Source organism: Malaclemys terrapin, chromosome 7 (assembly GCF_027887155.1).
Source record: "Malaclemys terrapin pileata isolate rMalTer1 chromosome 7, rMalTer1.hap1, whole genome shotgun sequence".
In the NCBI taxonomy this organism is placed as follows: Eukaryota; Metazoa; Chordata; order Testudines; family Emydidae; genus Malaclemys; species Malaclemys terrapin.
Window position 1 is genome coordinate 47919053 of NC_071511.1, and position 26217 is coordinate 47945269.

The 26217-nt window shown below is 53.6% G+C and overlaps 1 protein-coding gene and 1 long non-coding RNA gene across 3 annotated transcripts in view; one reads left to right on the top strand and one right to left on the bottom strand.

Annotated features, from left to right (window-relative positions):
* Positions 1 to 8438: 8438 nt before the first annotated feature.
* LOC128840902 (uncharacterized) lies at positions 8439 to 9704 on the bottom strand. 2 transcript variants are annotated; one of them, XR_008445728.1, is made up of 2 exons: positions 9577 to 9704; positions 8439 to 9172 (listed from the first exon to the last, which is right to left on the bottom strand). It is a non-coding gene; the product is annotated as an uncharacterized LOC128840902 (long non-coding RNA). The 2 variants fall into 2 exon arrangements; XR_008445727.1 differs by having other exon boundaries at positions 8439 to 9188.
* A 9051-nt stretch (positions 9705 to 18755) lies between these two features.
* Positions 18756 to 26217, top strand: part of SEMA3G (semaphorin 3G) — a 60691-nt gene continuing 53229 nt past the window's right edge. Inside the window, exon 1 of the mRNA XM_054035407.1 lies at positions 18756 to 19016. Within this exon, the coding sequence (XP_053891382.1) occupies positions 18902 to 19016 (115 nt within the window). The 5' untranslated portion in view covers positions 18756 to 18901. The remainder of the gene's footprint in view (positions 19017 to 26217) is intronic.

Consider the following 26217-nt stretch of genomic DNA (forward strand, 5'->3'; position numbering starts at 1 on the left):
GCTCTGTGGGATCCTCTCTGCTCCTGGCCCTGGGATCTAGCCCCAGCTATGATCATTCCCCTTGCTCCAAAGTCCCTGCAAGAGGCTGGCTCTCCAACAGTGGGCAGTTCCCCCATTTCTCTGGCACTGGCCCGTTAGGTAATCCTGGAAGGGGAGAAACATCTGAACTTCGGAGGGGTGGGCTTGCCATGCCTCCAAGGCCAAGGACTGTGTGTGAGCCCAAATCTGTCCTGTGTAACTGTGCCACAGGGCAGCTGGCATCACTGTGGGGCCAGCTGGGGAAGCCCCTCTGAACATGACCATCCTCAATGCTAACGGCCCTGGTATGTGGCTTACCAGGAGCATGCGGTAAAGGAGACCATGGAGAACACAGGCCCTGAGTGCATTCATCCCACTAGGGGAACAGGCTCCAGCGTTTTTGCCACCCCAAGCCACAGAAAAAATAAAAGAAAGCCGCGATTGGTGGCACTTCAGCAGCAGCTCTACTGCCGCCGCTTCGTTCTTCGGCGGCAATTTGGCGTCAAGACCTTCCCTCTGAGAGGGAGAGAGGGACCTGCTGCTGAATTGCCGCCCCTCTCCGTTGGCCGCCCCAAGCACCTGCTTGCTGCGTTGGTGCCTGGAGCCGGCCCTGGGAACAGGGCTTTGATTGTTTGATGGCTTCCATCATGGCTTCGCCCGACGTTGGCCTCACACAGGGGACCCCACAGCAGAGCTGGAGCTGGGGGCAGAGGGAAACCGCAGTGATCTCTCCAGGCTGAGCCTGGGGATGGCTGGTGTGGGCTGGGCGGGGGACTGCAGCCTGAGGACTGCTGGCACTCTTTCCTGGCAGCTGCTGAGGATGTGTCTGATCTTGTGGTCTGTGGTTGTCCAGCCTTGCAACAGAGGAGAGCATGCGCTCCTAAATGTCCTGCAGTCATGGAGCCAAGGCACGCAGCTGAGAGCTGGCTGCCGTGACTGCCTACGGTCTTGAGCACCAGCATGCGTTCCAGCGAGGGCGTTCTTCTTGCCATCCCATGCCCTAGGCAGGGGCAGTTTGAGGCCCCAGCCCTGGGGACAGCGCTTCCTTGCACAGAATCAGACAAAGGCGGGGCTGGAAGGGACCTCGAGAGCAGCGCCAAGGAAATCTAGACCAGTCCTGGCAGGTGTTTGTCCAAACTGTTCTGAAAACCCTCCAGTGATGGGGATTTCACAGCCTCCCTTGGACGCCTGTTCCAGAGCTGAACTATTTTTGTAGTTAGACAGTTTTTCCTCATATAGAACCTAACTCCCTTGCTGCAGATTAAGCCCATTACTCCTTGTCCCACCTTCAGTGGACACAAAAAACAGCGGATCATCATCCTCTTTGTAACAGCCCTTAATATATTTGCAGACTGTGATTGTGTCCCCCCTCAGCCGTCTGTTCTCTAGACTAAACATGCCCAGTTTGGCATTGCACAGTCCAAGTCTTCCAGCTTTCCCCTGCTGAGGCCTATCCACTGTTGTCAAAATACCCCGGGGAAGCCAGGTCAGTATTTCAGGACTCCGTCATGCCCCAGTGCAAACATTCAGGGGACTCCAAGCTCTGCCTGCTGCCTGGGGGTGTTTGGGCCCTGGGAGCGGGCTGCAGCCAGGTTCTCTTTATGACCTAATTGCTAATTTGTAATGAATCTGGTTCTAATAATGCGGTGGTGTTTATAGAATACACCGTAACTAAGGGGCTCATTAAATTGGAATGGGATGGGGGCTTGAGAGCTGTTGGCTAGAGCTTTGCTGGTGTTATTGCTCAGCTCGTTTTCCCAGACAGCTAGAGGAGGTGAGTGAAATGAAACTGCACCTAGGAGAGGAAGGATGGTTTTGTGGTTGGGGGCCCCTGGCTGGGACTTAGCAGACTTTGGTTCAATTCCCTCCTCTGCCACAGACTTCCTGTATGATGCTAGGCACGTCACTTGATGGCTCCGTGCCTCAGTTTCCCCATCTGTAGAATGGGGATAATACTCTGTCCATTTAGACTGTCAGGTTTTCTGGGTTATGACTGTTTGTACCGTGCCTGGTGTGACGGAGCCCTGATCTCAGCTGTGGCCTCTCAGTGCTACTGTAACGCAAATATAAGCGAGGGGGCTGCCTCTGGCTTCCACGGGGTTAATTTGCATAACTTTTCCCACAATGCTCTGGGATGAGTGTTTTCCTTTTTTTGTTCTGATGCGGGATTAATACAATCAGCTGTTTGGAATAAGCCACTGCAGCCCCTCCTTAGGCTAATGCCTCTGAGAGAGTGAGAGCCAAGGAGCTACTGGGCGGGGAGCCGATGGCAGAAAACTGGCTGAGGCTGGCTCTCGAGTGGCCAATGGGGGCGGGGCGGGGGCAGGATTCCTGGCAGCACTGCCAACCCAGACAAGGTCATCTCCATTATGCCAGCTGCAAGGGCTGGCAGTGCACAAAGCAAATGCCAGGTTGCGGGAAGGGGGATTATGTGGGAGTCTGGGGGCCTGGCAGAGACTGAGATGAGGCTCCATTTCTGCTGCTGCCTTAATGAAAAGTGGTTGTGGGAAGGAGTTTAGGAGACTGGCCAGGGATAAATGTTTAAGTCAGGATGGAAAAGACAGAAGTGGGTGAGGACATGGAAAGGGGAGCCTGAGGAATCAAAGAGGGACAGATGTAGCAGGGAACAGGGACTGTCTCTCTGCTGTGGATTCGTACAGCACCTAGCACTCCAGCCTGGATCCCTAGTTGGGGTTCCCAGTGCTACTATATGGGATGCTGGAAGGCCAGTGCGATCAGTATGAGGGCCCAGGGCCTGTGTTAAGTAAGCTGTGATGTCCTCTTGCATGGGAGGTTGATGGGGTTAGGCTGGGCAGACTCCATAGATCTGGGTCACCTGTGCTCTCCCAGCTGAGCTCCTTGGAAGGAAAGGCAGGAAGCTACATCTGCCATGCCCTTGCTTGAATCTGTAGCTGGCAGCGTTAAGGAGGTGCTGTAGGAGCAGGGAGGGGAGGCAGATGAATTTTGGTGAGCCACCCACTGCCGCGGAAGCCCCCACCACCTGCAGAAAAAACAGGGCACCCTGTAAACACAGGCCAGCCAGAAAAGGAGCCATCCAGAGGCTTAAGTGGAGTAAGGGGCTGATCTTTCACCGCTGAGAGCTGAGTCTTGCCCTACTTGAGATCATATGTGAGAGGAGGGCTCTGATCTCATGCACGTCCCTGCCTCCCAGTGGAGGCTTGACACATGCCAAACCCCAGGATGCAGAAGGAGCCAGAACTGGCTGTGTCTGCTTAGGAGAGAGCCAGGGCTGGGACAGCTGGGGTTCCAGGGCAGGAGGGAGGGGCACTGGCAGGGACATGGAGGGGGATGTCAGTGCTGGAATGTGGGGGGTGTAACTGCAGGGCTGAGGGGCAGCCCCAGGCTGAAATGTGGGGGGCCCAGGGCTGGAATGTGGGGGGTACTGCAGGGCCATGGGGGGGCCCAGGGCTGGAATGTGGGGTGTGTGTGTTGCTGCAGGGCCATGGAGGGGGGGCAGGACTGAAGTAGCAAGGAGTGCAAGTCAGGATGGAGCATGTGCGGGAGAGTGGGCTGCAGTTCTAGGGGGAGTGTGTGGTGGGGGGAAGGCTTCAGGTCAGGACTGGAGCATCCAGGGCTGGGTTCCTCAGGGTTAGGACAGAGCCTGGTGCATAGCTGGCACTTGCTAGCCAGTCTGCCAGCTTGCTACACTCCTGTGCACCTGAGAGTTGTCCTTCCTCTGTCTCTAGGAAGCGTGTGATTGCCCAGAACCTCTGTTCCAACCTGACCCTCCCAGGCACGGGGTGGGGACACACCTGGCCAGTTCTGGGCCAGGGGGCTGTGTGTCTTTTCCCAACAGGATCCTGGCCCGTTCGGAAGGCGCCGTGGCCCCTTGTCCTTGCTGTCCTGGTCAGCTTCGCCCCAGCATTGCCAGCTGATGGGTCAGTGATCTCTGGCAGGGGCCCTCTGGGGTGCAATGGGAGTGGGGATCCTCAGGGCCCTGTGAACAGAACCAGCCTCCCCATGATGGGAGAGTGACAGGACCGTAAAGGGGGGCAGAATGGAGGGTACCCCTGGGGTGTGTGTGGCAGGGTCTGTTGCTCACCCCCCACCAGCACAGCAGGATGTGCTGCACCCTCTATGCACCTCTGGCCATTGGTAGCCATCGTGGGCGGGGCACCTCTGTCGGCCTTGTGTTGGTTCAGTGAGCTGCTGGACTCTGCACCTGGGCTGTGAATGCAAGCAAAGGCTGGGGGAGGAGAGATGTGGGGGTGCCCTGGGCAATCCAGGGGTCTCTGCTGTGTGGTGGTGATAGGGAGTCCGATACCTTTGGTGCGGTGAGGGAACCACTAGCAGCCCGGGGGGTGGGGCGGAGAGGAACTGTGCAATGTAATGCCCTGAAGGAGCCTTGAGCTTGGGGGAGGCAGGAATAAGGGGGTGGGTTCTATAGGGATAGGAGTCTGTGCAGGGTGATGCCTGGGGGGCAGGAATAACAGGATGGCACAGGGAGGGGGTCTGTGCACTGTGTAAGGGGGTACCATGTGGGGCCTGTGAGCATGACACTCTGGGGGCAGGAATAAGGGGTGCCATGGGGGGGCGTCTGTGCAGTGTGATGACACGAGGAGCTTGTGGGAGCTCAGGACGTGGCTGGGCAGGGGGACCAGGGGTTCAGTGCAGTACATGAGGCTCTGCTCTGTTGGAGGGGGCAATACCATGAGCACAGTCCCCTGTCCCCATGCCATGTCCCCAGGGCTTGCCAAGGGCCGTCCAGGCCTCGGTAACCCTGACCCAACAGTCTGACTCTGCTCCGGAAACACCCGGCCCTGAGCTGCACTTCATGGCTGGGGAGCAGCCGGTGCCAGAGCCTGCGAGGATGAAGTGTGGCTCTGCTCTGGGTCACGGACACCAAGGATGGCTTGACCAGCCAAGAGCAGGGAATGAGCCCAACGGGCTGGAAGGTGAAACCTTCACCACTGCAGTGTCCAGCCCGTAGAGGCCATCCCGGCCAGGGCAGCATAAGGGATGCACGAAGTGGGGCGGTGGGGCGTACACTGGGCACTAGAGTTGGCAGGAATTCTCTGCTGCCAGTTCCAGGGAAACCACAGCAGAGCTGAGCTCCGTGCTCCTTATGTGCTGTTCAGCAAGCCCGGCCCTTGGAGCCCTGTCACACTTCCTTGCCCAGAGTCCCATAGGGAGTCTGGGAGTGTCAGCAACTGCTTCTTGGCAGGAGGCTGCAGGCCAGGTCTTGGCATCTCCATAGAGGAGGATCTGCTTTGCTGCCAAGGCTGTGTGTGCTGGCCCAGGGGTCTGAGGCAGTGTTTTCCGCAGGAATTGAAATGCGGGGGGAGGGGAGGTGTTTGAATTTACGGGGGAGGGAGAGGGGAGGGCCAATGAGGGGTGAGACTGTGAGGGTGAAGGTGGGCTGTGAAGGTATGGCACCATAGTAAAAACTGAAAAATGTTTCATGACCATTTTATTAGATTTAAATAAATGTTTTAAAATCATCGCACAAATTAAAGTTGGCTACTCAAGCCTTCTATGAAGCACAACATCTATATCTGTCTTTGTTTCTTGTTATAATTTTGCACAACTCTGTTAATGAAACTTCTTGAATGCAGTGCATTCATCTTTGGTGGCTTCTCGCATGTCCGGTACTTCCATTCCTTCAATTGATATGCTCATTAGTTCATTCACATGATCAGGCAGAAGGCGACTTCTTTCAGAACACAAAATTCTTTCTATTAAATGATGAAAAAGAACGCTCAACTGTAGCTGGTGTGACTGGGAGTAGAAAGAGATGAATTCCTACTTCTTTCATCCCAGGAAACATAGCACAAAGATCGGGTCAAGCCACTAGTGATGATAAAAAAGAAGTTGAAGTCAAATCTTCATTCATTCGTCGTATGATATTCCACTCTGTGTTCAAATTCTCTATTCTGTCCTGAGCACATAGCAGCCCCATTGCTGGTAGTGCCTCACTCCACTCAACTGTTGGTGTTTTAAAGCTATGTAGAAGTTGAGTAGACTCTAGAAGTCACTGTTGTAGATTTTTAAGAATCAAGTCAGTGTACTTTTTCAGTTGTCTTAACAAACATTTCTTGTCCTCTTCATTTAAGGAGTCAGTATAAATGCCTTCATTAGTCAACTTCTGAACTGAAGTTTTTGCTTCTTCCAGTAATTTTTCAATTGATAGCTCTCTGATTGATCCAAGGGTAGCTTCTCTTCCTGGACAAAGATCTACTACTGCTGTAGCAGATGCCTGGATGGCATTGTTTAATGACCCAAGTGGTTTCAACAGTAGACTTACGAGAGAGAGAATTGCAATAGTCTTCTCTGAACATAGTAGCAAAAGTAATCCACCAGCCTCACTACTTAGATCCATCCCATCTTGGTAGATACTTTCCAAAGCCAGTAATAATGGCTGGAGTAATTTTAAGACAACGGCCAAGGATCGCTCATGAAAAAGCCAGAGGGTTTTCCCAGGTTGGATGAATTTGAACTTCAGTCCCAGTGTTTCTTCTATATTTTCCAAGATATTTAGTATTTTTGGACTCTTGCTGAAAAAAGAATATAATGAAGACATTAAATTTGTTGCTTTTTTAATGCCTTTTGAAGAGTCTGCAGCTCGTACTAGCGCTAGGTGGAGTAGATGGCCTCTGCAGTGTGTATCGAGAGATTAGGGTTACCCTTTTCTCTGAGCAAAGCTTGTACTCCACCATGTCTTCCAGAGAAGTTTGCAGCTCCATCAAATGTTCAAGCAGCCATCTGTTTGGAGTCCAATTGACAAGCATTTAACTCTTCTACGATGTGGGTTGTCACAGATGCAGCCAATGTGTTTTCTGTAACTTGAACATCTAGAAATGCATCTACTGCCCTACCAGTGACATCAAGATAACGTACACAATGACTTGATACTTGATGCCTATTTGCATTGGTGCATTCATCAGCCAGGTATGCACATTTTTTGAATGTGGTGAGAGAGTTCTTCACTTTTTCAACTGTTGAGTCTTTCACTGTTGCACCACATGCTTCTAGCCAGTCAGTTGAGTTTCTTGCAGAAAGATAATGAGCATTTGCTGGTCTCGTTCAGAACCAGTGTTCAACTTCAGGATGAACAAGTGACAATGCACTTAACACTGGCCTCCAGTTTGTAGTGTGTGGTATCTCTTACTTAAATAGAAAGTATGATGCCACAGCCATGTGTGTTCACATGAACTGTCTTGTGTCCCCAGCATTCTTAAGATTCATGAACACTCACCCGTGTTGTCCTTGGTCAGTGGAGACTCAGAGTTCAGAGGTGCTTTCACATGAGTTCACCTCCCAGGTGGGGGGCAAGAAGGCACCTTGCTTGTTCCTCCAGCTGCTCACTGTTTGCTCTGGCCACGGTTTGTTGTTCCACCGTTCACTCCATTGCTCTGTTGCCAATGGTCCTACGCCGTCACCTTCTGCTGCCACCTGCCACTGTGACCTCTGCAAGTTGGTCTCTTGAGGTTCTACCCAGCTCTCAGTGGTTTCAGCTGAGCTCTCAATGGGGGAACCTCGCTGCTAGTGCAGACTGGGCCATCTCTTCCACAGAAACACTGTCCCACAGCAGGTCTAAGCACTTAGACCTGATTATCAGTGATTTCAACTGTAGTGGTTACTTAACAAAACAAAAGACTATCTATGGAGCCTAATTAGCTCTGTCTTTAAACAATGGAGAGGGGCAGGTCAAATAGTACTTGTGACTCAGGCAGACCATTAAGCAAAACACCTGTCCCCACCCTCTCTCTTGATGCCCTCAATCAGCACAAGCTAAGTACATTCTACTGCCCTTTACTCATACAATAAGAATAACAACATTTCATTACCTCCTTGTACAAGGGTTTGCCAGGGCTCGACCCTTCTGGGGCGGCGGGGAGCCACACCGGCTCACTACCCACCGTTGAGCTTGGGGAATTCGTCCGGCCGTGGGGTCTCCCTCGGCAGCCCTTGCTGTAACCGGAAGAAACACGGTAAGCCCGGCCCTGGCTCAGGGCAGGGCAACAATGCTAAGTCAGGGCTCTGGCCCTCAGTCAGGGCTGAGCAAATAGCGGTACAAACCGTAGCTAGCCCAGGCCCTCAGTCAGGGCTGAGCAACAATAGGTCCCAGCCTTCTCAGGCCAGGGAGAGGGGGAGTCTGCCACCCACAAGTTGGGTGGCAGGGGGGACGCAGGCCCTCCCACTTAGGGTTACCATATTTGAACATTGAAAAAAGAGGACACTCCACGGGGCCCTGGCCCCGCCCCAACTCCGCCCCTTCCCCTCCCCCGCCCCACCCCTTTCCCCGCCCCTGGCCCCGCCCAACTCCGCCCCTTCCCTGCCCCCATTCCAACCCCTTCCCCAAAGTCTCCGCCCCTTCCCCTGAGCACCCCACATTCCCCCTCCTCCCTCCCAGCCACACGAAACAACTGCACCAATTCTAAAGTCAGGCACTCCACTAGTATAGACTCCCATGACTTTAATGAAGCTGCTCAGTGGAGGATCTGCCCCAGCGCTCCGTTTTTGGGAGCGGTCAGGACACGCAGCTCACACTGTTCTGTTTCCCAGCTCCCCAGATGCCTTGGAGCACCCAGTTCTCCTCCCTGCCGGGTAAAATCCCGGACATTTTGAGCTATTTAATTCTTTAATTCTAAAACGTAATTCTTTATATGTAGTGAGTCCTTTCCTTTCACCAGTTCTTCAGTTTTCTTTCTCCTCATGTGCCCACGCATACTTCTCTGCAGATCGCATTTTTCTCAGCAGTGGTTGATTGCTCTTTAAGAAGGCATGAAAGTCTTTACAAGAAGTTTGTCTGAAGTTGTACTGTACAAGTAGAATTCCTTTCAACGACTCAACATTCAAGTTGGTCCTTTCCTTTGTCCACTGGCTTTGCATCAGTGAAAAAATTCGCTCTACATTTGCATTGTGAGAAGGAATAGCAAAGAAAAACTGTGCAATCTTTAACAGTTCTGAATGACACTCAATGTTTTTGGATTTCTCAAAATATTTGGTCCACTTCTGGTGTGCTAGCAAATTACTGAACTCTTCATCACTGTTGCAACTTTCTGTAAACTTCTTGAGGTTGCTGAACTGATCAAAACACTTCACGTCATCAATTTGCATCCCCTTATCGGTCAGGTACTTGATACAAGGTTCCACATCACTCCAATTCGGTGTCTCACTCAGGGTAATCCACCTGAAACAAGAGAAGTCTTCAAGGGGTCTAAGCCACATCTCCAAATATTCTAAGCATCTGCTGTACATATTATTCACTTCAGCACAGAATTTGTCACACTCTTCATCAATTCGCAGTGATCCACCACACTGCTGTGTCTCATCACAAATGGGGAGCTGAGTGCCATACAGCACACCCCAGCCCCAGGAGCTCTGATCCACTTGCAGGCAAGGCAGCCCGATGCCCATCGCAGACAGAGCTCTGATCCCTCTGCACACTCCTGCCTTTTTCACACTGCCCTCCCTTCCTCCCCCACCAGTCAGTGCTTTTTGGCGACTCCCCGGAGCAGCTCCCCCGGCGCTGCCCCCCACCTGTGCAATCAGCGGCGCATGGTACTCCCAGCTTTGCTGGCATCCCTGGCTTACCTTAGAGCAGGCTCTGGCGACTGCTGCTGCTCCCTGACTCTTCGGCTCTGTTTAAGAGCCGAGCTGCCCTAGTGCTACCGGCTTCAGGCACTTCTCCTACCTGGGCTCCAGCTGAGCTGCTCCTCCCAGCTCAGACTGTAAGAGCTGAGCTGCTGGCTTCTGGCAGCCCTCCCCTACCTCAGGACCCAGAGCTGGCTGGACACGTCCCTTCCCCAGCTCCAGCCGAGCTGCTCGGCTCCGCCCCCTCAGACTTACAGAGCAGAGCTGCAGGAGCCAGCGTTACCGGCTTCAGGCAGCACCCCCCCTGCCTCTGGACCTTGCACCGTGGGAGCAGCTCAGCTGGAGCCGGGTAGGAGAAGTGCCTGGCTGGGGGCTCGGGGTCCGGAGGCTGCCTGAAGCCAGTAGCGCTTGCTCGGGCAGCTTGGCTCTGTAAATCTGAGAGAGGAGGAGTGGAGCAGAGCCACAGGGGGAGAGGAAGTGCCGGCCATTTTCCCGGACATGTGTGGCTTTTCAGCAATTCCCCCCGGACGGGGGTTTGATTGCTGAAAAGCCGGACATGTCCGGGAAAAAGAGGACGTATGGTAACCCTACTCCCACTCCACTGCGTCCCAGCCTGGGGCCCTAGCAGCGGCAGAAGACCCCCTGCTGTCAGTGGGGATCCTGGCCGCAACACACCGACATAGGCTCTGGCAGTGCTGCAGCCAGACTGGGGTCGGCTGCCCCTGGGCTACTTCCACACTCCCCCTCAGGGCCTACCTGGGTCCTGGTGTTGGCCTCTGGGGGATCCAGGACCATGGGTTCTTCGGGGCAGGGGTTGATCGGCAGGCCCGGCAACTCCTCTGGGTAACGAGCGCAGGGCAGGTCCGGCAACTCCTCCGGATAGCGGGTGCAGGGCAGGCTCGGCAAGTCTGGGCAGCCACCTTGGGCCGTGGGGGTTTCCCAGTCGCGGACTGGGCAAGAGACGTCTGGTCTCTCCGGCGGCTGGGCCTTTTCTGAGCTCTGAGGGCGAGCCTTTATATTTCCAGGTCGCTGCCTGACCCTCTGAGGGGCGGGCTCAGAGCTCCCTAGCTCCACCCACTCCGGCCTCTGGATGGGCTCTTCCCCCTCCGGGGCGGCAGGGAGCCACACCGACTCACTACACTCCTGCAGTCAAGTGATTTGTAACCCAACCCCAGCCAAAATCTATCACTTGGGCAACACAGCTCTGTTTGCTGGATACCTAGGTAGATTAGGTGTGAATGTAAATACAATCTGGTCCTGCAGCCTTTCCCCCCAGCCCCCAGCTCATCACTAGCTGTCAGGGAGAGCTCATTTAGACTTTGTTTACAAATCATCATTTGAAATGATTAGTTTGGCCAACATCACCGAAATGAATGCACTGACAAAAAACAACAGCTGTATAAGGAAGCTAGTCTATGTTCATACTTCCCAAATGTATTATACTTTTTCAGATACACATATTTTATCATACACTTTATATGCTTTTAAAGTGTGTATCTTAATGTTTCAATTTCAATTCAAATTTCCAAATAATCACTACATTGGCGACACTGCATGTAACTATTTCACAAAACTGGGGGGGGGGGGAATTCCTGGTCTGAGGGCTCCCCTCTTCCAGCCCTGTTGAAAGGAGGGGCTGATTTGAATGTATGTGTGTCTGTGGGGTCTCTGTGCTGTGGTTTGGCAGGGCAAGTACAGACACAGCCAGGCAGCAGGGACTAGTTAACTTGCCCCGAGCTTTCGGCAAGCAATCAGGGAGAGATGGGGGTGGAGAAGGAAAGAAGAGAGAAAGGGGAAAATGGAGGGGCAGAGAAAAGAGACCAGGAAAGGGAAGACTGGGTGGTGAGGAGATGAAGAGAGGTGGGTGAGAAATGGGTATAGGAGAGGGAGTGAAAAAGGTGTGTGTGTGTGGGGGGGGGGAGACTGCACAAAGAGAAAGAACTAGAGAGAGAGGAAAGATGGAGAAAGAACGAGGAAAGAAGAGAGATCAGGACATCATGAGGAAGAAGAGAGGAGAGGAAAACGGAGCAGATGAGCGAGGGGGGGAAAAGGCCCTGAGGGTTATCTCATGTATTCCGCTGCCAGGGTTTACGAGGCCCTTTGCAGACTGAGCTCCAAATGCAGCCACTTCTGGGGTGGAACATATAATAATCTACTGCAACATGACCCAGAAGGTTAGGACAGGAAGTGATCTTCTCCCATTGAAACTACTGGGAGAATTCTTTGAGGTGGGCCCAATGTGGTGGTTGCTTGAGTTGGAATTGGGGCTAGGACCTGGGGAAGAGTGTGTGTGTGGGAGGTGGGGGAGTGGGATTGGCTGGATAAATGCCAAGGAATCTTCGATGATCACAAGTGCTCTGGCCTTTGGGCTCATATCTCTGAATAGAGGTGGTGCGGGGGGAGAGGAAGGGGATGGGTCAGAGAAGGAGTAGAGAAGGGGGAAGAGACAGGGACAAAAATGCAGGCTCCGCCCCTCACCAGTTTTTCTGTTCAGCTCTGGTGAAGAGATGCGAAATGCTGGGAGGGGAGATGGAACAGAGAAATGAGACCATTGTGCCTGCAGTGTTGGCCCATTGTATGAGCTTTTACCTCGGACCGTAGCTTGGGGGGGTCTCTCTCTCTCTGGAGGGTGTTAGGCACCAAAACAGAGGGGTGGACATCAGCTCCCCCAAAATCGTCATTCCCTGGAGAGAGAGCAGGTGGTGGCATAGCAGAACCATGTGGCCATCCCCTCAGCCTACGCAGGGATCTCTTTTGATTGGCTGACTGCGTGTGCTAGGAAGCAGCCTGCGGTCCTGGCCCTGTGGAGCTGGCCCTGCCGGCTCCCCTGGTGCATGGTGTCCGTTGCACTGGGGGAAGCTGCCCATTGTGCTGTGGGTAAATTGCACTGCTATGGAGGAAATCCAGGCGGCGGGATGTAAAAGCAGCACCCTTGGGCCACGCTCTCTCTGCTGCAGTCCCAGCGGGCAAGCCGGGCACGGAGCATGTGCCAAATCCCTTGACTTCCCCTAGGGGGAGAGGCTATGAAGTGAAGCGTCCTTTGGCACCGAGGTGCTGCAAGGAGTGAGACTACCCCTAGCCCCCAAGGAGACTGCTTTCCCCTCCTTGGCAGCTCTGTCTTGCCAGCTGCATCAGGAGATCTGGCCAGAGGGCTGTGCTGTGCAGAGTACAGAGGAGGCTGATCTGCCGGCTTTGGCCTGTTCTCTCCCTCCAGGACTGGTGGCGACGTGGGGCCATCTCCCCACGGGCAGTACTGGAAGCCCCATTGCTTGCGGACATGTCGAACTCGGCTGCGTAATGGACTGTGGAGAACACTTAGGCACTGGCCAAAGAGGATGGACTTTGATGCCCTAATAGGTCTCATCCACCTCTAACTTCCCCACTGCTCTGCCCAGCCTGAAGGCAAGGCCTCTGCCTTTTGCATCTTCCCAGACTCCTCCCCTGGGCTTCTGAGACAAGCCCTGAACTAATTGGATTCAATTAGCACCCCCTCCTATACTCCCCCATGGTAATTGATTGCATGCAGCCCTCCTTCGCTCCCTCTGCCAGCTCTGCCAGCTGGTGAAAGTGCTTCCCCTCTCTTCCAGTCCTGAAAGGATGCAGATGAGAGCTGGGATCCCAGCAGCCCTGGCACCGCATGGTGGGGAATGAATCCTGGATGAGTGGGCAGGTAGCTGGACTGCCAAAGGGGCCCTGCACAGGTTTCAGGTGGCGGGGCTCTGAGGTTTGGGTTGTGTCTAATTCAAATGAAAACCATTATAGTAACCCTTTGCCCCAGAGCATCTGCCATCTCAGGGCCTCTTAGCCCTTTACTGATGTTAATGAACTAGACTTGAGGCTGGTATTATTGATCCCACTTTCATGAGTGGGGAAACTGAGGCACAGAGGTGACGAAGGCCTCACAAAGAGTCAGGAGCAGAACTGAGGATAAATCCCAGGAGTCCCAATCCCCTGCCTTCACCACATGGATAATTTTAAAACAGGGGTGAACAAACCCAGCACTTCTGTATCTCAGAAACCCTTTCCAAGGTGAGACCTCAGGGATGTTCCAGATCTCATCTCATCTCCCCCATACTGCTTAGAGCATTCCCAACTCAGTGACTGGGGAATGCCCAGAACAGACGGGAGGAAAAGGGACACCAATGCCGCTATGCCAGTATAGCACCCGGTGTAGACATTCATTCAGTTTAGGAAAGGCCTTTTTCAGTACAGTTTCAGCCATTTCCCAAGCCATACAAGCTATAGCAGAAAGAGGCCACTTATACTAGAATGAGACAGTCCACCCAGGTTACACAGGGCCGTCCATAGGCATACGCAGCATACGCGGCTGCGTAGAGCACCTGAAAATTTGGGGCACCACCGGGACCAAAGGCGCCGACTTCTCATCTTGCTAGGTGGTGCTCGAGCTCCCGGCTCCACTCCAGGCCCTGTCCCCACTCCACCCCTTTCTCCAAACCCCCTCCCTGCCTCTTCCCGCCCCTGCTTCACCCACACCCCGCCTCTTCCCTGCCTCCTCCCACGAGCACACCTCGTCCCCACTCCTCCCTCTCCCTCCCGGAGCTTGAATGCCATGAATCAGCTGTTCATGGCGCTCTGGCAGTGCTGAGAAGCAGGGGGAGGAGTTGGTAAGTGCGGGGCCGCCAGGTGCGCAAGACGTGCATGGGGAGGGGGAAGAAGGGGGGAACTTGGCGCCGGTGGGTGCTCACCCACTAAATTTTCCCCATGGGTGCTTTAGCCCCAGAGCACCCACCCACGGAGTCCACACCTATGACCGGGACAGCAGGTAAGAGCGGGTTGGCTCCTGCACACCCAGTGCCCGCTGCAGTCTCCTTACTAGGCAGAAGGCAAGGGCTGTATTCACAGGGGCACCAGTTGTGCCAGCGTAGGGGCACCAGTTTAATAATACTGCGTAGGGCCCCATAAATCCTCAGGATGGCCCTTAGGTTATACCTGTATAACTGTAAACTATCAATGCTGTAGTAGTGCCTCTGTAGTTCAGACACTTCCGTCCCTGTAGTAAATCCACCTCTCCGAGAGGCGGTAACTAGGTCGACAGAAGAATTCTTCCTGCAGCCTAGTGGTGTCTACATCTGGTCTTAAGTCAGTTTAATTGCATCGCACGGTGTGACATTTTTCACAGCGTTAAGCAAACTTTGTAGTGTAGACCAGCCTTGTAGGACCATTCCTGGGGCCACTTCACATCCCTCTGGCAAGGTGAAGGTGCCTTAAAGTGGGCAAGAATTACAGTGACACTCATTGAAAGTGGCCTCAGTGTAAAATGAGAATGAGCCCTGTAGTGTGTTACCTCCATGCTGCACTGGGACAAGGGACTGCCAAGCTGCAGAGCACTGGGGGCTTGAACTCCTGAACAGATGGCTTAATTTTCCAAGGGTGCATGCATTCCACTGCCTCCCTGAAGTCAGCATCTCTAATGATCGGGCCATGTTTATCCTGGTGCCCAGCTTGGGCTGCAGGTATCTGATGTTAAAAGCTTACGTTTGACTCCCTTATAGAGTGGGACCATGTATGCTACCTGCCCATCCTTACCAAGGAATTCAAGGACATACCCCCAATTATAAATCATTTTCAAAATGCTTCAGATCTGTATTCCTAGTTAGCACATCAGAGCTGATGAAAACAGGAAGGAAATTTAAACTTTCCTTTACTTTCCCTGGCAATGCTGTTTGTTTACTATTTGCACTTCACCAGGTTGGAGGTTGGAACTAAGCTGGTCAGTTTCATATTCTGTTTTGAATCAGTTTCACTTTGGATTTCTCCTACACTAGCACAAGACTGCGGCTGTGTTCGGTTTTATAGCCTTGCTGGGGACGTTTTTGATATAGGAAGAATATATTCAATGTCATGGGGGAGAGAAACATCCTCAAATATGAAATCTTTTCTTTTCATAGTAAGGTTTGAAAATATCTGCATACTCAAAGCCTGCAAGAAACTAGCTGACTCAGTCATCTACTGGTTTGTTTCATTTAATGCTGAGCGATTTATGTAGAGGAAAGGCTGACTGTTTGGAGGGATGGACATATGGATGCTGGAATAGAAGCGAGGGATTATTTGAGAGATGAGGTGGCCAAATGGTGGAATGTTGACAAAGAGAAGGGGATTTAAGGAGTGGGTAATTTATAGTGCTTGGGGAGAAAGGCAGTGTTGCTAGCTGTTAGGTTTTTATGCGAGTCTTGTTGTATGTAGTGTTTTTTCTTAGAGCTTCAGATCCTGGAGTCATGGGGTTACGAGAGAATCTCAGTTTTCATCTAAATAAAAAAAAGTAAGTTTCTAGCCCTTGGCTGTGGAGCAAAGCTTGAAAATGTGATCTGTGTGCGCCTGGAAGGCAAAGAAAACGACCCCAACTTCTTTGTAGTTCTTGTGATTTTTAACTCAATCTCGTGATGTTGCTCATGATTTTTGAACACTTGGGGTTGGCAGCGGTGGAAATGTAACAACTTGACCACAGTGTGTATGTTGTATCCGGATCCCACGGCCCTTCACCTGCCTTGTTCTTTGGATCTCTCTGCCTCTGTTTGTAAAATGCCTCCTTAGCACATTGACTTCAGCTGGAGCGGTGAGTTGTCAGCTCCTGTGAAAACCACCCGGGCCCCACGTATCTCGTATTGGGCACTCCAAAATGGAGATGTCCCCAGCCGCCAGAGACTCCTTTGGAAAATGGTGGCTCTAGTCACTTGCACAAGATGATGCTGCGAGCATGGAAAGACTGTACTTTACAACTAAGAATCAATGGCAAACCTGGGCTAGTTGAAGGGTGGTCCAGTGGTTAGGGCCCTAGCCTGCCACTTGGAAAACCCACAATCAATTCCCTGCTCTGGCACAGATGTCCTGGGTGACCTCAGGTAAGTCACTTAGTCTCTCTGTGACTCAGTTTCCCAGTTGTAAAATGGAGATAACAGCCCTGCCCTGCCTCACAGGGCCCAAGGCCATAAAGAATGTGAGGTGTTCAGAGACTGCAGTGAGGGGGGCCATATTAAATACCTTAGACAGAACCTTTCCCATTTCTTTAATACCGGCACGGTGCCGCTCTCTGATCGAGCGGGATATCCACCTGTTGCTAGGATGGGGGCGGTACAAAAGCTAACCCAGACAGACAAGCTAGTGGACTGAGCAGCATTAGATATTTATTTTTTGTCCCTTAATATAGTGCTTGGAGCTGAATTAGCAGCCCGGGAGTGATTCACAAGTCAGGGACAGCATGGGCGTTGGCAATAAAACCTGCCTCCTGCAAGTCACTAGATCCCTGTCCTGGAGGCACCCGTTCTAGGCATGAGTGGGTAGGTCAGGCCTTGGGATCCTTTCAGCCTCTTGGCAGCCATGATCAGCACAGGATAAGCTTCCAGGGTAGGGTTACCATTCGTCCGGATTTACCCGGACATGTCCTCCTTTTTGTGCTAAAAATAGCGTCCGGGGGGAATTTGTAAAGCACTCACAATGTCCGGGATTTCCCCCTCCCCCGGCACAGCAGAGTGAGCGGCTGGGAGGGCTGCAGGAAAGTCCCGGGCTGGACTCCGGAGCAGCTGGAGAGGAGCTCCGCCCTGCATTCTGAGCAAGTGTCTCAGCACAAAGTGCAGCCCTCCCCTTTTGCAACTGGGAGCGGTTTCTGCCATGCAGCGTAGCAAAACGGGAGCGAGAGCACTTTGTGCTGATACAAGGGCAGCTCTCCCCTGCAACCCGGTCCGGATCTGGGACCGGGTTTTGTTGTGCAGGGCCAGGGACCGGGTTTTGTTGTGCTGGGGAGCTCAGCCACGTGTCCGGCTCGCATAGAGCCCAACACCCTGTTCTGAGCAGCAGGGTAAGGGGGGCAGGAGAAGGGGCAGGGAGGTTCTGGAGGGGGCAGTCAAGAAACGGGGGGGGGCTTTTGGGGGGGAGTGGAGAAAGTTTTGGGCAGTCAGGGTACAGGTAGGGGGTAGGGTCCTGGTGGGCAGTTGGGGGGGGGTCTTAGGAGGGGGCAGTTAGGGGACTAGGAACAGGGAGTCTTAGGTAGGGGGTGGGGTTCTGGAGGGCAGTTAGGAGCAGGGGTCCCAGGAGGGGGCAGTCAGGGGACAAGGAGCGGGGGGGGTAGGGGGCTGGGAGTTCTGGGGGGGAGCTGTCAGGGGGCAGGAGTGGGGAGAGGGATCGGAGCAGTCAGGGGACAGGGAGCAGAGGGGTTTAGATGGGTTGGGAGTTCTGGGGGGGGCTGTCAGGGGGCAGGAGTGCGGAGAGGGATCGGAGCAGTCAGGGGACAGGGAGCAGAGGGGTTTAGATGGGTTGGGAGTTCTGGGGGGGGCTGTCAGGGGGCAGGAGTGCGGAGAGGGATCGGAGCAGTCAGGGGACAGGGAGCAGAGGGGTTTAGATGGGTTGGGAGTTCTGGGGGGGGGGGCTGTCAGGGGGTGGGGAGTGGTTGGATGGGGCGTGGGAGTCCCAGGGGTCTGTCTGGGGGTGGGGGTGTGGATAAAGGTTGGGGCAGTCAGGGGACAAGAGGCAGGGAGGCTTAGATAGTCCTGGGGGGCAGTTAGGGGCAGGGGTCCCAGGAGTGGGTAGTCAGGGGACAAGGAACGGGGGGAGGGTTGGGAGGTCAGGGGGGGCGGGAAGTGGGAGGGGCAGGGGCGGGGCTAGGGCGGGGCTCCTCCCGTCCTCTTTTTTGCTCGCTGAAATATGGTAACCCTATTCCAGGGGGAAATTGGCTGACACCCCCCACCCCACACCGACTCATTCTTTTTGCCCTGCTGTCTACTTCCTTTTAAAGGAAGAAATGTGTCTTCTTGGGCCTGCGGGAGGGAAGGCAGGCTACTGCCGGGTTGCGGGTTGGCTGATGGGCCAATACTGGAGGAGATTAGGGAAGAAATCTGCCTTTCATTTTATTCCCCTCCATGCCAAAGACCAAATCCATCTCTGGTGTAACTGTGCAGGATTCAGTGGCATTCCAGCAGTGACTGACTAACCCCGCTGCCTCTGCCAGCTCGGTAGGGGAGAGCACACAGAAGCCGCAGAGAATTCAATCCCAGTGAGCTGCAGCTGCTGGGGAAGTCCTTGGAAAGGCGGGTCTCCCCCATCTCTTGCTCTGTGGCAGTCAGTCTCCTTGCAAGGAGCTGGGTGGAGCCCTGCCTTTATAAAACTTCCCAGTAGACTCCTTGGAGCCAGCTGCTTGTGGCAGGCGGGCTGGGGAGAGGCGGGGTGGGGAAGGCTGCATGAGCACATATTGGCCAGCTGGGATCTTCGCAGCTGTCTCTCCCTGGAAGGCGTTGCAGTGGGGAGGTCGGAAAGGAATCCCATTGAGTTAAAGGCCAGGGGAGCCTCGAAAGGAAGAGCGGAGCAGCAAGTGAGCATGGAGCAGAGCTGCCTCTCCCAGCTCCTGGCAACCTGGTGGCTCTTTTGGAATCTCTTCGCCAGCTGCCAAGGGACCAAGGGGAGCGTGCCCAGACTCCGCCTGTCTTATAAAGGTAATTTGCAGGGGTGGTGTAGGTATGATGGTTCCAGGATATTAGAGAGTAGGGTGACCGGATGTCCCGATTTTATAGGGACAGTCCTGATTTTGGGGGCTTTTTCTTATATAGGCACCTATTGCCTCCCTACCCCCTGTCTCGATTTTTCACACTTGCTGTCTGGTCACCCTATTAGAGAGACAAGGTGGGGCAGGCACTGTCTTCCCCAGACCCGAAGAAGAGCGCTCGAAGCTCGACAGCTTGTCTCTCTCACCAGGAGAAGTTGGTCCAATATGAGATATTACCTTCCCCCGCCTTGTCTCTCTTGCAAAGGTAATAATGCTTATGGAGCTGTATTGCTGGGAGCTGCTGCACGTTCTCTCTCTGGGGATGGTGTTGAGGATTTAAACCTGAAAGCTGCACTGGGCTGCCCCCTGGCTCTTCTCCCACTTTTGACTTGGCACTTGCTGGCTTCATGTGCTTATGCCTGGGTCTGAACAAGTGTTGGGGCATGCGCTGACCTGATCGGCGCGATCTCCAGTGTGTTGGGGACGGGGAGGAGGTATTGGTGGATAGGGAGGGGTGATTTCTGGCGCCTGCTGGATGTGTGGATGGGTTTGTGTGCAGAGAGGTGATCATGAACAACTGGGCAGGTGTGAGGTGGTGTGGGTACGAGCAAGGGTATACATTTCACTGTGGTGTCCCCGGGCTCTCATAACCCCTTCTCAGCTCAATTACACTGAGATCTGCTGCGGGCAGAGTGGGAGTGCTGGCAATTAACTCCTTCACTCCTCCCTCTGGGTGTACACTGGATGCCTGACAAATTAGCCCCCATGACCCTGTGGCTGTACCGATATGTGCACTGCATGTGTGTATTCAAACTCTCGGTGCCCCATGGAACTGCAGAGCATCCTGCGCGAGTGTGACACATGGCACTTACAGCGGGGGGTGAGTGTGTGTGTGTGTGTGTTGGGGAGTGTTAAGATTTATAAATGACAGGTTTCAGAGTAGCAGCCGTGTTAGTCTGTATCCGCAAAAAGAACAGGAGTACTTGTGGCACCTTAGAGACTAACAAATTTATTAGAGCATAAGCTTTCGTGGGCTACAGCCCACTTCTTGGGATGCATATGCATATGCACCCGAAGAAGTGGGCTGTAGCCCATGAAAGCTTATGCTCTAATAAGATTTATAAATGGTCTGCCCCATTTGCCCTCACTGCCCCCTGGTAGTCTGCTGCCCCTCGTGTGGTTGGGATGGGAAAAAGAAAGGAGTTCCTGCAATGACTTGAGGGGTGGTCGCGCCCCCCCACATGCTAGGAAATTTCATTCTCTCATTTCGTAGCAGCGGGCAGTGGCTCAAACAGGGAGGGTAGTGGCCCCACCTGCCCCCAGGCACTGCCAGGCTTTGCTTGTCCCCAGACTGCACAGGGATCTATCTCAATGGCTAACCGAGCAGCCATAGGCCAACCGAGATTGTAGCCGTCCGCGGGGAGAGTGTCTGCTACCCTGCACGTCTGTGTTACCTGCGAGACTCCCTCTCTCTGCCCTGCTGGGATGGAATGGTGCCGTGCCAGGATTAATGCCTAAATGAAGGGATCCTGCTTAGAAACAATCCCCCAACCTGGCTAACATGAGCGCCACCAGCCTTGGTCCCTCCTCCTTCTTCATCCCCTGGGTGAGACTATGCGTGTGATGGGTCCCTGGGGGACCCACAATGCAGTGATCAGTTTGCAAGACTGCATACAGCTGCAGCTAACAGGACAGTGGGTAGCTGGAGGGTTTGGGGCTGTTCCTGTCCTGCGTGGGTGAGGGAACACCTTGAAATTCAGAGCAGGTGCTTAGTGTAAAAGGGGAGGTGGTGGCTTTCAGGGCATGTTTGCACTGCATGCAGCACTTGTAGAATTAAATTTTATTAGAGAATATTTAAAAAAAAATAAACGATACAGAAAATGTGAAGCGTTAGTTATTGGTCATTGGGGGTAACAACTCCAGCTAGCTTTGATCCAGCTTTGATCCAGTAACAATAGCAGTGAAGCTGTGGCCATTGACTATGTACCCAGTGTCTTGGGCTGGGCTAGCCCCTGCAGCCGCCTGTGCTGGAGCGGCTTCTCCGCTATTGTTACTCAAGCTAGCTTTGATCTCAATTAAAGTTAGCTGGGCTATATCTCCATGTGCTGCAATCTTGCCTCCCATTGAAGTGTAGGCACATACCCTCTCTGCCCTGGCTGCAGCCAGCACCCCCTTGTGACCAGTGTCTGGTACTGTAGCCAGAGCAGCCTGGTTCTCAGCATTCTGCCTGGAGAAGGCTCTTTCCAAGGCACGCGCTGTGTGCTGGCTGGCCTTGCCCCACTCCAGAAGGAGCAGGAGGACTGTTGCTTCCTGGACTGGCAGGTGCCTCCTGAGAGCGAGTGACCTTCCTGGAGCTCCGTGCCCCAGCGCTGGATATGCGTGAGAATGGCATGCAAGGTTTGTTGTTAGCCAGCATTACCCTGTATCACCCGATGCTTCCCTGGGATGTGCAGCGGCTTGATTTGCATCCCTTGTGCCCCTGCAACACTGTGAAACTGCCACGGGTGGGCTCTCTCCGGCCATCAGAGGCACTTCTTCCTTTTGCTGGGGCTGGAAACGCCTCAGGAACAGCCTTTGCCATGGAGTTTTGCCACCTTGTTTTGATTGGAGCTAGGAGCTGGACAGAGGCAAAACAGCTGGGGTTGGAGTTGCAGCTGGAGGGTCAGGCTGGCTTTTATTTTTCCCCTTTTCTGGGCCTGCTCCTAGTAAGTCAAACTCCCATTGACTCTGGTATGAGCAGGCACAGGCTTGGAGTTGTGGGCACTTGGGTGCATATAGTACCACCAAAGAGGCACTGTCTGTTGCACAGCAGTTATGCGTCAGGCTCAGATTGGGGACTTTGGTTGGGGACTGTAGATCAAATTGCATTAGATGGGATATTTCTGAAGAGTTTCTGACCGGCCAATATAGTCCCTCCCTCCTTGCCTCTCAGCCCTCAAAAAGACGTTGGGCGGTGGGATTGGGGAAAGTCCAGCTGGGAGAGTGGTGGAAACATGAAACAGAAGAGCTGGCTCAAGTCTAGTGCTCTTGAGGGTTTGCTGCACACTGCTCCAGAGGACAGATGTCAGGGTGGCTGAGACCCAAGCCGCTGTGGATCCAGTGGCTAACAGCCCACAGAGCTGGGGAAAGTGACCCTGCTGTTTACAGCGACTTGCTTCCTTGTAGATCTGGACTTGGCGGGGAGGCTGACTCGGCCTTTGGCTCAGAGCTCCTCTGGCCAGGGCAGAATGTCAAGGCTCTCTCTCCTTAGGTGGCCACTTGCACAGATGTGAGCTACAGGCAGAAGAAGGAGAGGTTCCCCTAAAAACCATGAATGGCTCAATTTGTGGGAGGAGAAGAGGGCAGGATTTGGGACTGCTCGGGGTGGCTTCCTTGCTCCGCTCCTCTGAATCCCAGTGGCAGTAAAGTACTAAGCTTTACTTACTCCAGATACTGGGCCATGCATACCTGGTCTGGGGAGGTGGAGACCAGAATAACCCTACTCTGAACCTAGTCCCATGCCTGCTACTTGCTTGGGGAGGGAAATGGAGCACATGGAGACCCCTGTTCTGGGAAGCTGTCCTACTGGGACTCAAAGAACTGAGGGTACTGAACTGGTTCCTGCTGTTTGAGCAGGGGACATTGTTACCGTGCACATGGCAGCTGCCATGCTGGGACAGACCCATGTCCTGGCTGGCCAATGCCTGGGTCTTGTGCAGTACTGTCCCATGGGAGGACAGATCTTCCTGAGCCCAGCTGTTGAACAGCGCATGTCCTTAAGCCTGAGAAATGAGAGCAGTGTGTCCTAGTGGATGGAGCACTGAGTTCTGTTCCTGGCTCTATCACTGGCCTGCTGGGTGACTTTGGATAAGTCACATGCCCGCCCTGTGCCTCAGTTTCCCCATCTGTAAAATGGGGATAATAAGTCTGACCTCCTTTGTGAAGTGCTGAGAGATCTGCTGATGAAAAGTGCTAGATGAGAGCTAGGGATTATAATTGTATCTGAGCAACTTTATTTGCTGGGTAATATTTTCAAAAAGTGCCTGAGAACTTGAGTCATTTTGAAAATGAGACCTATGCACCTAAGCTTAGTCACTTAGGTGCTCTTGAAAATTATACTCATTTCTTAGGCATAGGAGCATCTTCTCCTTTACTGCAGCTTAACTCAATAAGTTCCTGCAGCTGTGAGTTCCACAAGTTAACTATGTTGCATTTAAAAACAATCTTTTTCTCCCTCCCCCTTTAAATAACATTACCTTTGAAATGTATCCCTAATTAACCTTTCTGTACTGTAAAAAGCAACAGAGGGTCCTGTGGCACCTTTGAGACTAACAGAAGTACTGGGAGCATAAGCTTTCGTGGGTAAGAACCTCACTTCTTCAGATGCAAGGGAGCGACTTGCTTCCTTGTAGATCTGGACTTGGTGGGCACTGTACTGGTAGCACTGGGGACCCCGGTGTTATATGAATGTCCCTGCCCCAGAGAACTTGCAGTCTTAAAGACAAGCCTTCTATCATAGCTCCCCCTTCAGCACCAGAAGGATGTAGGCAATTCTTAGCCATTCAGGAACAGCGATCTCAGCTCCCCACCTGCCAAATGATTATCCGCTGGCAGCTTTCTCTGTGCTTTGGCCTCATTGCTTTGAAGGAAGGCAAATCAAACAGCCCCTTTAGCGTGTGGAATGTGACACATCGCGGTTCGTGGACCACGTCTTGCTGTGGGGTCCTGCCCAGACCTCCCTGCTGTTCAGCACTGTAGGGGTGCACCCCAGGGGTCCTGCTACCCCCATTTGCCACCCTGGCTGGGGGTGTTTCTGCTTCCACATAGAGATGGTAGGTGGTCCCAGAGCTCTGGGGTGGGGTCTGGTTATTTTCCAGGGGAAGGCTGCCATGCGTGGGTACATGCAGCAGGGTGGAGGTGAACGGGGCTGTCAGCCAGCTGGAGGCACAGCAGGTTCATGTCAGGGATAGGGCAGGGGAGGCTCTGGGAGGAAGTGCCCAGCACTGTGTGGGGGGATGCTGGCTGGTAGCTACAAAGGGCAGGAAGAGTTTGAGCCCCTCCTTTCTAGGGGCAGTTGAATTCTCACCTACTTGGCTGTGAACATGTCAGGCCAGTTTCAACCCTAGTGTAACTGCTGAAGTCAGGGGAGTTACCCCAGGGCTGGAGCTGGCCCATGCGCCATGAGGTTGAACACGTGCCACCTTGCTTCCCCATCCCCCAGCGGCTAATCCAGCCGCTCACCTGTGAGCCAGCCAAATAGTTCCTGAACTTCAGTGTATAGTCAGGCCTTCCTGCTGCAGGGAGTTCCCACCGTATCTCCTGCTTCCAGCAGGGAGCTGTACCATTGTACAGGATGGACACACGGACACTGCTGGGCATGCTGGCCCCTCGCTGCGTGGTTCCCAGTTCTCAACCACTCAACTGGGGCCGAACTCTTGGTTACACCTGTTGGCTTTAATGAGCCTGCACTGGTGTGAGTGGGAGAGGAATGTGGCTCTGGGGAATGAGGAGGCTGCAAGATAGCACCCTGCCTCTCTCTCTGGAGTGGGGTTCATGGGACTCGTGTAGGGATAGATGGGTGTGAACCTCTGAATGAGGGGCTCCGGTCCCAGAGCCGATGGCCTGTTCCCAAGCACGTAGCAGATCGTCTGAGCTCAGTTTCTCTGGCTGCAGCTGTTTGGACTGTCTCTCTCAGCCTCCTGCCAGGTTCTTTGGCTCTTTTGCGCCTTGTGCCATGGGCTGCTTCAAGGACAAAGATCCAGGCAGCCAAAGCACAGGCCAGCGCACCCAGCGTCGGTGCTGTCGAGAATCCCGCCCCAGAGCAGCCGTCCTGATAAATGCACCCAGGGATGGAGCTGGCCTGAGCCAGTTAGAAGATCCACTGGGAGAGGACGAAGTGTGAGCCCAGTGAGAGGAGAACCATCAGAACTGGGCACCACTGCCCACTAGGGGTGGACTGAGCGCAGCACCTGTGTGGAGGGGGACCTGATCTGGATTTCCATGTCCTACTGGAAAGGACTCTGTGTAGGGAGAAAACCTGAGCTGGAATCCTGTGCCCACCTGGAGTGGACTCTGGATACATCCCGTAAGAGGAGGGGAAGAACCTGGACTGGATTCCTGTGATCACTTGGAAAGGAATGTGGCTCCTGGCCCTTCCCACCGGCCTGTGGTTGCTAGCACAATGATGTATCCCCTTGATTTATGTGTACAACATGCTGTGGCTCATTAGTCAGAAACAGACCCACAGAAAACAAACTGTCCTTGATTTGATGTAGGGTGACCAGACAGCAAGTGTGAAAAATCGGGAAAGGGGGTGGAGGGTAATAGGAGTCTATATAAGAAAAAGCCCCCAAAATCGGGACTGTCCCTATAAAATCGGGACATCTGGTCACCCTAATTTGATGCCTCCAAAGACTGGGAACCTCCCGCTTGGTAAGGACCCCAGCAGGGCAGCTCCCAGAGCCCGGCACCTCCTGGAGTGGGAGAGTGCTGCAGAAATGTGCAGGGGAGTTTGGAAGCATGTCGCACTAGAAATGCCAAGGGCGGTATCCCTGTGCTTTGTAATTACAAGCAGCAACAGCCCCATGCTGCTAGGAAGAGAGCGGCTCCCACGGAGCACAAATGCTCTCTGGCCTCGGGGGAGAACCTCTCGCCCTGACCCACGGCTGACCCAGCGCAGCTGGCAGCCCTGAAAAAGAAGGAGACTCTTGGGCAGGGTGGAAGGAACCAGCCATGTTCCAAAGGGATCACCATATTTTCCCAATGGCATATGAGCAGGTTGGCTCCAGCACTATCCCCACTTCCTCACCCACCCTGGCAGGAAATACTGGAGCAGGTTTGGAGCCCTGCGATTATTGGTGCTTTTGACGCCTTCCCCCTTTCCTCCCGCCTGGGGACGTGCTCGGAGCTTTCCCGCAGCTCTCCGCAGGGAGCCGTTGGTTGTAAAACAGGGTGGCTGTTGCTGTCGCCAACTGTGCATACGCATGTTGTATTGTGCCCGCTTGTCCCCTGGCTGGTTGAAGCGTGGCCTCCTGTTGTGCTTTGCTCACTGGCAACCCCTGCTGGAGAGGGCAGAGCGGATCAGCTGCAGCCCTGCTCTGTCACAGCTCTCAGTGACTAAACAGCCCCTCAACTCCCAGTCTATTGTGTGGGCCATATTGCCTCCTCCCCAT